General features: G+C 35.0%; 1 protein-coding gene across 7 annotated transcripts in view; it reads left to right on the forward strand.

Moving 5' to 3' along the window:
• Window positions 1–10,929, forward strand: part of DZIP3 (DAZ interacting zinc finger protein 3) — a 105,055-nt gene extending 94,126 nt beyond the window's left edge. For 4 of the 7 annotated variants that reach the window (XM_003825061.7, XM_034957058.3, XM_008978768.4 and 1 more), the window contains exons 27-33: window positions 1,127–1,252; window positions 3,343–3,482; window positions 4,870–4,990; window positions 5,487–5,630; window positions 5,717–5,818; window positions 7,681–7,797; window positions 10,256–10,929. In XM_003825061.7, the coding sequence (XP_003825109.1) occupies window positions 1,127–1,252; window positions 3,343–3,482; window positions 4,870–4,990; window positions 5,487–5,630; window positions 5,717–5,818; window positions 7,681–7,791 (744 nt within the window). In that variant the 3' untranslated portion in view covers window positions 7,792–7,797; window positions 10,256–10,929. Of the gene's footprint in view, window positions 1–1,126; window positions 1,253–3,342; window positions 3,483–4,869; window positions 4,991–5,486; window positions 5,631–5,716; window positions 5,819–7,680; window positions 7,798–10,255 lie in introns of those variants that run through there. The other 3 variants (XM_008978771.4, XR_004670658.3, XR_004670657.3) reach the window with 3 other exon arrangements.
• The last annotated feature ends 746 nt before the right edge of the window (window positions 10,930–11,675 follow it).

Raw genomic sequence — 11,675 nt, forward strand, 5'->3', positions numbered from 1 at the left:
TTTATGTCATTCCCTTTTTCCTCTCCACTGGAATATTTTAAAGCAAACCCCAGATATCATCCAATTTATCCATTTATGCTTTAGGATATATCCTAAAAGATGAGGAACTCTTACTGGATATAATCATAACACCATTGTCTTACCTAAGAAAATTATAATTTTTAATATCCAGTTAGAATTTTTGTTTCCCAGTTGTTTAAAAAATCTCTTTTTCTTACCTAGCAATCACATAATGTTCTTTTAAGATGTTAAAACTCAAATGCCAGTCCAGTCTATCCATTGTAAAGTTCCCCATTAATTTTTCACATGATATTTTTAGGATCATTACTTAGAGCTATGTTGCTGTTCCTCATTTTTTAAGTTCAGTAACAAATTGTTATTGAACTCCTGCTTTATGCTTAATGCCAGTAGTAGGGCTGGCATGTACTACATATCCAATAAATCTGCCCCCTTCTCTGCTCCAGCCAGCAAGGTATCTTTTCCACAGATAGCTGCTAAGAAGGTCTAGATTTCCATAACCCCCTGGGAAGTACGGTAATACCCACAAGCATATCTGCAAATCACTATAGCAGAGTTTATCTCCCAGGCCCATCCCACTTCCTCCTCCAGCTCTCCTTGGAGCTAAACATTAAGTCAAAATTTCATCAAGTATTACCTCCAATATAAAATATTTTCTATGGATAACTTTGGGTTGTTGTGTGAAATTTCTGAGTATCAGTATTGCCCACCAACATGGATAACACTTCCTGAGAATCCCCTTTGCATAGTTCTATGTGATTACAGTTGGGAGGGAACCTTAATGATTACCTTATCCAACCCTCTCATTTTATAGATTAGGAAATTGGTTTCCAAGGTTATTCAGCTACGTAGAGAGAAATGTGACTAGAAGCTATTTCTTTTCTGTCTTTGTCAATGCTGTTTTCAATATATCTCATTGCCCTTTGTTTTTCCAATATTCATATGTTTCATTTTCTGACATACATTGTTTCTAATGTGCCTTGTATCTTGAGTTCAAATGAGTGTTCCCCCCGCCATATTGCTGTATGAATTTAGATGATTGCCTAAATAAATATATAAATATGTGGGGGGGGGTGTTGTTTATTATTGTTTATATTTTCTATTTTAGATGCAGCAGTTCTTAGGAAGACCCCTTGTGAAAGAATCTTTCTTTAGACCCATACTTACTGTTCCTCAAATGCCTGCAGTTTGCCCGGGAGTCGTCTCTGCAACTGGCCAACCTAGAGCCCCCCTGGTAAAAGCTTTCTTGGTGGAATAGATGTTAATTAGTTTTTTTATTACTCTAGTGGGCTTCCTGAATGAGTATCTTCATTTTGTTCATTCATTTGATATGATAATGATGGGGGTGGTGGTGATAATTGAATGAATACTTCCTGTGAAGCACTGTGCTCAGGGTGTTACATATATTATTTAACTGATACTAGCTTAGTTTTGGGATACAAAGATAAATATGTTTTTATACTAGAGAATCCTTAAAATTATAGTATTGCTTCTGAAATAGGCATTTTTAATAGATTTTTTTGGCATGGTTGTTGGGAAGATTGAAAAGCAAAGAAGCCAAGTCACAACAAACTATATTATGGCACAAAGCTAAAGAAAAATTTTATTTCCACACACGTACACACACATAGTAAGACAGTATTTCAAGTGTATCTATAAACAGACTATAAATAGCATCACCTTGGAACATAAACTGTAAAGTTATAAATCTTCCCAGCTACAAATAGCCAGATAAACTTTATCCAAACCTGAAGAAGGAACATATAAATTTGAAATTACCAGAATTATCAGTTGTAATCTTGGTGAAGGTAAACTTTTTTTTATTAAAGGAAAATCTTCCAAAAGAATGATGTTAGATGTAATTAATGAAAATTCTGTAATCTTGATTTTCCTGTAAGTATAATTAGGTGCAATTAATTGTTTCTTTTCTTTTCTGCTCCCCATATATTGCTAACAGTTTCCTTTTGAAATACATGGTCAGATGGACTCTGCTTATTATTGTCGAGGCTACCTGTCTATAAACAAATCTGTATATAGTCCTTAATATGTTAAATAAGTAACACATCTTTTTACTACCATGATATTACAGTGTTAACTCTTGCAATTTGCTTGCCCACCATTCTATAAGAAACTATGATAACATTTTATTAAAAACATTAAAATACCTTAATCTCCTAATAAGATTACTTTCTGATTCCTGGGGTAAAGCTTGACATAGAAGCAAATTCAGATTTCTGGGAAATATTCTGCTTCCCCTCACTTCTTAGGCTCTGTACAAATTATTACAGTGACTGTTAGTAGTTGCTAGTTTTTCATGAATAATAACCTAATATTTGAAAATAACCCATTAGAGCCTTACGTAAAAGGTGCAAGTGGTCATAATTATCTTAGTAATCAGATGAGCACTCCAAAAATACTCTGTTATTATTATTATTTAATTAGAATCTTAAGAAGGAACTACCATGAAATATGGAGAAAACTGATGGTTTCATGGCTGCATGTCACTACAACTTCTGCACCACTTTTGTCTACAACATTGATGAGACATTGGGCAGAGCAGTTCTAGTAGTATTCCCATCTTTATTTGGTTGTTTGAAAAATGTAACTTTACTTTCTCGTTATAAAGGTATATATGCTAATCACAAAATGCGAATAATATAGAAATGTAAGCACATTAGAAAACAAAGTTACTGTGCAATTGATTCCTAAGAAATAATCACTTCTCATGCATTGTAATTTACAGACCTTTCTCCGTGTATACATATGCATTTAAAATTTTTTAATGTAAAAGGAAGTCGTATCATAAATACTGTGCCACAGACTTTTTAAAAAATCATATTTCATGCATATCTCTTATGCCCAGACATACAGTTCTATTTTTTAAAACTTGATTAGATGTGCCATAATTTATTCATTTCTCTATAGATGTAAGGTTTTTTCAGTTTTCACTGTTAAAAGAGAAACAGCAGTAAACAGCTTTCATGTTTTTCTGTACATGTATGTAATTACTGAAGCAAGCATGTCCTATTTTAAAAATAAGTTTAAATATTTATAAACAGTTAGAAATATTGTTTGTATTAGTTAAGAGAAAAACCCTAAAAGGGATTGTGTATGCCAATATTCTTCTTCATTCTACCCTTTTCTTTGTCCTATTTTTAAAATAAGTTTAAAATAGTTACAAACAATTAGAAATATTAAGAGAAAAACTCTAAAAATTGAATGTGTATGCCAGTACTCTTCTTCATTGTACCCATTTTCTGAGGTATAGGAATGTCACTTCTTAATAATTAAACCTGATGGGCTATAGCTCTCTGCCTCTTACAGATGACTGGCATAGCCTGGGCTCTGCCAGCGCCTGTGGGAGACGCTGTGCCTCCCAGTGCAGGTCTGGGGAGTGATCCCTCCATCATGAATTGGGAGAGAATTACAGACAGGCTGAAAACTGCCTTTCCACAGCAAACCAGGTACCTTAGTTTTTATTTATTGGTGGGTACAGATCATATTCTCCAGTTTTCATAGCCATAATTGTGGCAATGAAACATTTCAGAGAAACATAACAAACACAAAAAAAGTACAGATGTTTCCTTACCTTGACCTTGATAAGGAAAAAGAAATTTACCAAGAAGAGACAGTGTTCAATGGTGAACCTCTTCATTAAAAAGTTACTTGTCTTAAATCATGAGAGAATAACTTTAAATTTAGGTATGCTCATTTACTGAAAGTACAACTAGATGTAAACTTACCCAATTTTAATGGCACTAACTGCCATTATTATCTTAACCTATCTCCAAAGTGAATTTTAAGTTGATTGTATGCTATATAAGCCCAAACATCTTTAGGATTTAATTTCCTAATTTCCTTAATTTTGAGGGTCCTTATAGTTTCTTTGTTGGAGAACACACTAAAAATGCAAGAAATCATAACTTTACTGTGCTTTTCACAGTCTACCTTTAGTAGAAAGATATTTAATTATATTCCTACACAAATGAAGTTTCTTTTATCTCAACTCATATCTAAGGAAATAATTCTACTTTTCACAAGTATTTTTATTTCAATACAAACATTTAATATATACACTGGCACACTTCATTATTAAATTATAATTTTATAAATTTCATAATAGTGAATAGATAATAAAATAGAACTCTAGTACAGTTGTTATAAATATGTATAAAAACATTATAAATCAAAGGTAGTTGCATAAGGCTGATGACATGACACTTCATTTGGGAAACAAAAATATTTCATTCTACTTTGTCCCATCAAAACTGTAGATACAGGCTTTGGATCAATGGATCTTGGGAATTAAAAAGGAACATATCAATTAAAATAATTGTGGGTTCTTTCATTATATAATTAATGTGATTTTTAACCCTTGCTTTCCTGTTCTGTTTAATCTTTGTTTTCTGAGTTTTACGAAAGTACAACTATTAACACTGATAAGAGAGAAACCAATAGCAACATAGTTAAAAATAAATATGTTATCCTGAGCAAGAAACCACTTGAGAGATGGTATAAAGAACCCAATGCATAAATAAGTGGATAAACTTAATTTTCACCTAGTGAGCTCTCAAAAACGAAGTCTCTTTTTGGAAAGAAAATAAGTGCTAAACTTTATCACTCATGAAAACATTAAGTATCATTAATGAACACAATTAGGAGTTTTCCTTTTGGTTTAAGATAAATGCAGATGGACCTGTGATCACTTTTTTAGATCAAAGACCTAAAGAGTCCTGTCTGTATGCTACATATCAATTATGCGATAGGACTTTATATCTCCTTTGGTGGGTACATCCTCAAAGGTACTAAGGAAAATCATTACTGCCCTTTCCTTTCCTTGATCTCTTCCAGAAAGGAGCTTACAGATTTCTTACGGAAATTGAAGGATGCTCATGGAAAATCCTTGTCTGAACTGACATTTGATGAAATTGTTTGCAAGATTTCCCAGTTTATTGACCCCAAAAAGTCTCAGGTAAAATGCAAAAACAACCAAAAAACCTGTATCTCTCTGCCCTTAACTCTAGTAGTTAACTGTTTTAAATATCTCCATAACCTGTTCAGAAAATCAGTAACTTGTAATCATATTAAATCATCTATTAACAGTAAATAACAACTTCAACTTAACAAATGATATCAGAAGTCTTTTTGAAATACCTGTTACCTAATCATTCTAGAATAAAACTGACCTCCTTGAAATTTGCTCTAGTTTCTTTGAATGAGTCTAAAGAGGGAGATATTTTCTAATTTTCTTGAAAGATTTATTTTAATTAAAAGAATGTATAGAGTTATTTTTGTTTTTACCTAGCTCTGAGTATATAAGTATTACCACCATTTTGTTCAAGATTTCTCACAAATCTGATTATTTACCCTTTTGCTAGTTCTTACTATACCCCGTTCTGTACTAATGTTTCAGCTCTTACTGTTTTAGGACAATTCTGAAAAAATAAACATTATGTTCTTATTTTCAGAGTCAAGGAAAATCAGTGTCAAATGTTAATTGTGTTTCACCTAGTCATTCTCCATCACAGCCTGATGCTGCCCAGCCCCCAAAACCAGCCTGGAGGCCACTCACTTCACAGGGTCCTGCCACATGGGAAGGAGCCAATAATCCGGTGAGACTGAAATTTTTGATTCTGAACACATTTAGATTTGGGAGAAAACAATGAGCTAAATTTAACATTTTCTGTATTTTCCCTAGGATGAGGAAGAGGAAGAAGAAGAGCCTTGTGTGATCTGTCATGAGAATCTGTCTCCAGAAAATCTTTCAGTTTTGCCTTGCGCTCACAAATTCCATGCTCAGGTAACACTTTAAATTTTCCCATTAATCAGCTAAATGAGATTCATACTGCCTTACTTATTATCATATACATGTATCATTATCCATTGTTGTCTCACAAGTTCCATTGGATATAACTCTGAACTTTTGGGTACCACACAGAAACATTTATGTTTTTCCCATACATAGCCATGGATTGCATTGTGCTCTCTCAGATCTCCATCCACCCTACAGAAGAAGGGGACAATGTTGAGAGTCAGATGGTACACAGTAGGCAGTTCCTTCGAATAGAACTGGGACAAATGTCGATTGACGTGGTAGTTTAGTGGCAGAACTAGCAACAGCACCACTTGAAATTGACATGCTATAAATACCACATAGTGTCCTTTGTCCATAATTAATGACAGCCCCCTTTCATAAAGCATAAGATTTATCAGTCTCTTCAGGCTTCTATATTTGCTTTTGAAAGATACTCAGGCTTGAGTTTTGATGTTAGAAAAATGTGAGGCATGGTGGCTCACACCTGTAATCCCAGCACTTTAGGAGGCTGAGGCGGGTGGATCATGAGGTCAGGAGATCGAGACCATCCTGGCTAACACTGTGAAACCCCATCTCTACTAAAAATACAGGAACAAAATTAGCCGGGCGTGGTGGCGGGCACCTGTAGTCCCAGCTACTCAGGAGGCTGAGGCAGGAGAATGGTGTGAACCCAGGAGGTGGTGCTTGCAGTGAGCCGAGATCGGGCCCCTGCACTCCAGCCTGGGTGATAGAGTGAGACTCCATCTCAAAAAAAGAAAAAGAAAAATGTGAGGTTGGCATGTCTTTTGTTGATTCTTGGCATTTATATAGATTAAATTCTGGTGTTACTGCCACACAGTTGCTATTGGTATATAATTAATGATCCAAGTCCTCTGTTGCAGAGATGTAATTTGACACAGGAAAAGGTAGTCATAGTAAAGAAAGGCTTTTCAGGGAAGTAAATAATAGCCAGTTCAGTCAAGCCATGTTTGTAAGACATCATTTCAAAGATATGATATGTGGTACCTGGTACAGAATTATATTTTGTATTTGCTCTAATATGAAGATACATCCACAAAATGCCTAATCCCAAAAGTTTTCTAGGAAAGATCCTTAGCCATTGACTTTCCCCTTTGAAGTTTATAAGGTTCTGACAATTTAGGAAATACATGTTTAACAAAACTTACCCTACTCTTTGCCATTGCCCACAAGTAGAAAGCATATAATTCATTCAGGTTATTTTTTATGACTATAGTTAGTGGGCCTATTATATGTAGTGCTTATTATTAATCCTCTCTCATCTGACCTGGCCCTCCATTATTTATATACATAAAAATGATTTGTTTTTGGAGAGTCAGCATTCAAGCAAGTGACTTAACAGATAGTTCATAGCCGAAAATTACTGTCATTATCGCCAAAGAAAACAATCTGAGAAGTGTATTCATGATCTAGGGATTTTAACTGCAAACACCATAAGCATTTCATACCAGGTACTAGTGACTTTTGTATCATTAGTTATGGCTTTTTCTGGATTATAAATGAGAACAGTATATAGTAAACCAAAGAATATAGCAAGTTTCTCCAATTTCCTTGTCAGGAAGGATTGCTAGTCATCTTGCAAATTGAGGTTGAAGGAAGCATTTCTAGTAGAATAAACTGGCTAAAAGGTATTGTGCAGTTACCACCTATTTTGTTCAGCAAACCACAGGGAAGGTGCCATGGTTGCAGCAATTGGTTTGACAATCCACAGGGTAAGGCTTTAAAGATCCACCAGAAGACATGTTGGTTGGTAACCCTGATGCATAGAGTGACAACTGCCTCTGCTAGGCTACATCTGAGAGACTGACATAAATCTTTTTGCTCCTTAGTGCATTAGACCATGGTTGATGCAACAGGGGACATGTCCAACGTGCAGACTCCACGTTTTGCTACCAGAAGAATTCCCTGGTCACCCCAGCCGGCAGTTGCCCAAGATCTGATACAAGGTCAGGATGTCTATGCAAAGGAAGCTCAGTTTTCTTTTATTATGAGCTGCTTGTTTGAGTGGTGTAAAACTATGTGCTCTTCAATATAGTGCTAAAGAAGCCAGCTAATTTTATCAAAGCAGCAGCCAAAGAAGTCAGGACAAATCTTCAGGACTTGTGAAATGAACTGAAAGAGCTTGAAGCAGATGGAATTTTAATAGTTACACTATATATGCTCTTATCTTAGTAGGTTTTTTTCTTGTAATGGAAACATAATGGTTAGCATATTTCTTAGGATGTTTTTTCTTGTCTTTTTAAATTCTTATTTCACTCATCCTTTACTCTCCCCTCAAGTATTCTACACTTTAATTTCCTGAAATAAATTTAAGGAAAAGGGAAATAGTAAAGAAGTAGGAATGGGTGCAGCACACCAGCATGGCACATGTATACACATGTAACTAACCTGCACATTGTGCACATGTACCCTAAAACTTAAAGTATAATAATAATAATAAAAGAAAAAAAAAGAAAGTAAAAAAAAAAAAAAGAAGTGGATATTCACGGAGAGCTATGAGGGGATAAAAGGGTATGATCTAATGGTAAGAAACTGGAAGAAACATAGCAAGTCATTTGTTCAGATTCTTCTCTGTGTCCCTCTGTCTCCAGAGATAAGGATGTCCTTTTCCTCCAGGTATACAGTGGGTACCTCTAGAATGAGGGTCTTATGACCTGCTTCCAGGGAAGGTCAGAGAATCCTTCCTAGGTTTTATGACCTGTTTCTGGGAGGAAGTGCAGGAGGAAAGTGAGTGAGACTTCCCTGCTTCTGCTGTTTTCTCAAACATCAAGATGCCATATTTTTGAGTAGCATGTCTTAAATCTCATCACCCATCTCAGGTGCAGTTTCATGGCCATGAAGAAGACAGAAAGACCACTCATACCTGCATAAGTATTATCACAAACTTTCTTATCTTCTGTTTGTTCTCCTGAAAACCCATTTGTCTTTCCTAAATGAACCAATTTGTCCTTCCCATAGATGTCTTTCTCCCCCATTCCTTTCCCCTACTAAGTTAGGTATATAAGCCCCAAATTCTAACCACACTTTTCAGTTACTCATCACGGAACACTCCCACATGTGCGAACATTGTCCGTATAAATAAGCTCTTTTCTCTTACTAATGTCTTTTTTTCAGTTTAATTTGCAGGCTCCTATTGAAATAACAAAAGTTGGTAGAGGAAAAAGTTTTTTCTCCCCTACAAAGGCCAAGAACATTTTGGCTTTATATTTATATTATAATGTGAATTGATTATAATGTGAATTGATAGAAATATATATTTATATATATTTTTTTCTGCCCCTGCTTGGCACATGAGAGAACATGGGCATAGACAGACTGGCTATTGGTAATCCAGTCCTGGGAGATGATCAGGAGGCAGTACTCAATCCTACTTTCTTCTCTACAGCTTCCCATGTGCTAAAGAATTTACATGTCTGCCCACAGCAAATGTACTCAGGCTTCTACACTAACATAAGCCCACGGAAATGAAACAGAAAGGGACAGTTCATATGTTTCTGAATAGATCCAGTTGAATAGTCTCATTCAATTTGAGACTGTTGAACAACTGTTGTTGTTCTACATACATTTAAAGTCAGAGCACATGCGTCACTGCTTATTTTTCTTACTTGACATATTCCCTGCATTTCCATGTCTGCCTGTCCTTTAGATAAACAGTAAAAGTTTCCCATGTGCCAGTATTTCTCAAATGGTTTACATCAGAATCACCTGGAGGACTTTTAAGCTAGATTGTTTGGTCCCATCCCAGGGATTCTGAATCAACAGGTTTGCGATGGGTCCAGATAGTTTACTTTTCCAAGTTTACTAACAAGTTTGCCAAGTTCCCCCAGTTTATTACCATTAGACCATACCTTTTTGTCCAATCATTTAAAACAAATTTTTATATAATAAGTTTTATTTGTATGTAATAAATTTTATTATATAAAAATAAGTTTTAATATATATTATATTAAAAGTTTTAATAAATACCTAATATATTATTTAATATGATAAAACTTATATTAAATGAAATTTTATGCTGTTCTCTTGTCAGTCTGTCTTTTGTTATCTTGCTGGTGTGCCTGTCATGTGAGGGACTGCAATCTGATATGCCTATTTTCCACAGTCAAAGCAATTACAAGAGAATTGTTACAATTACCCAGTTATGTCAAGAGATTTTTTTTTAATTCACTAAGGTAGAGATAAGGAGAATGTATTAAAATAGGATATTTTAATTATAAATGCATGACTGGGGAGGGGGTATTGTTTTTTAATAAAATATGAGGTTATTTGCCATGACAAAAAAAAAAGAAGTAGGAAAATCCCATGGAAATTTATGTTCCTTCTAACTTTTAAAACTACCTAAAATATATAATTGATTTAAATTATATCTCAATATTCCCCATTCTTTTATATCCCCTTAAATAGGTACCCATGAAGAGATTATGAACTACTTGAAGGTGGAGACCGTACGGTGGTGTGTTGGAGCTGGCTTGTAATGTCTTATGAGTGACAATCGTTAGTTTGAGGAATTTTGTGAGACAGTTGTCAAATTGTTGCTAGCTTGAAATCTGCGGCAATTGGAGTATTTACACCATAGAAATGCTATAAGTGAAGACCTACCTTTCCCTTAAGAGCTAGTTGTTAAACCTTTACCAGCATACCACTGGACCTTGTCTAAAATTTCTTTGTGTTCCCAGTGTCTTGCCCAGTAGATACAAGATAAATATTGCCAGAATCAGATATCAGGAAGTAGTAAGAAAAGGAGTTAATATGCAAACTAAATCACTCGCTCAATTGAATAATTGAGATCTTCTGTTCATTTGTTCCTTGGACCTTAATCATTTGCATTTTGGAGAAAATTTTTTCTGCTTTAAAAGTCTCTAATTTCAGTTTTTGTGTCGGGGAGAGGGAAAAACTATTTGTCTGTAGTTGCTTTTTGTGACAAAGTGAATACCCACTGGGCTAAGTTGCATATCTAAAGCTTGTCACTAAGAATTTTCATTTTTAGGGGTCAAAAACCTATTTTGAAAATAGTGTTGTGTGAATGCTGTAAGTGTTGTACATGTCTCTGGTTTCAGAATTAAAAGAATTCAGAGTTACCTTGTGAGATAAATGTTCTTTGCTTCATATTCACAGTTTCACCTCCATTTAAATTTATGGGGAAGAATAAATGTTTCCTGACTCAGAAACAATTTTGCCTCCATATTTCAGTGCAAATATATTTTGAAGTTACTTTTAAATATTTATTTAAAACCTCTGTTTCTGTAACTGTATGTTAAACGTATTCTTCTGTAATGAGAATAGACTGGAACATATGAGGGAAAAATATAAAAAAAAGATGGCAGTCATCTAGACATGTAAAATGCCAAGAATGTCTTAGAATTGCACAATTTAGCATTTATAGAGCCTTTAATCACCTTGTCTAGCACCTTGTATTAGTCCATTTTCATGCTGCTGATAAAGACATACCTGAGATTGGGCAATTTATAAAAGAAAGAGGTTTAATGGACTTACAGTTCCACATGACTAAGGAGGCCTCACAATCATGGTGGAAGGCAAAGAGGAGCAAGTCACATCTTACATGGATGGCAGCAGACAAGGAGAGAGAGCTTGTGCAGGGAAACTCCCATTTTTAAAACCATCAGATCTCATGAGGCTTACTATCATGAGAACAGCATGGGAAAGACCTGCCCCCGTGATTAAATTATTTCCCACCAGGCCCCTCCCACAACATGGAATAATGGGAGATACAAGATATTTGGGTGGAGACACAGAGCCAAACCATATCACACCTTAAGGTCATGGTCATATAGCTAGTTATCTTGTAAAACCAATGTTTCTCAGT

This window comes from Pan paniscus, chromosome 2 (genome assembly GCF_029289425.2).
Source record: "Pan paniscus chromosome 2, NHGRI_mPanPan1-v2.0_pri, whole genome shotgun sequence".
NCBI classification, from domain to species: Eukaryota; Metazoa; Chordata; class Mammalia; order Primates; family Hominidae; genus Pan; species Pan paniscus.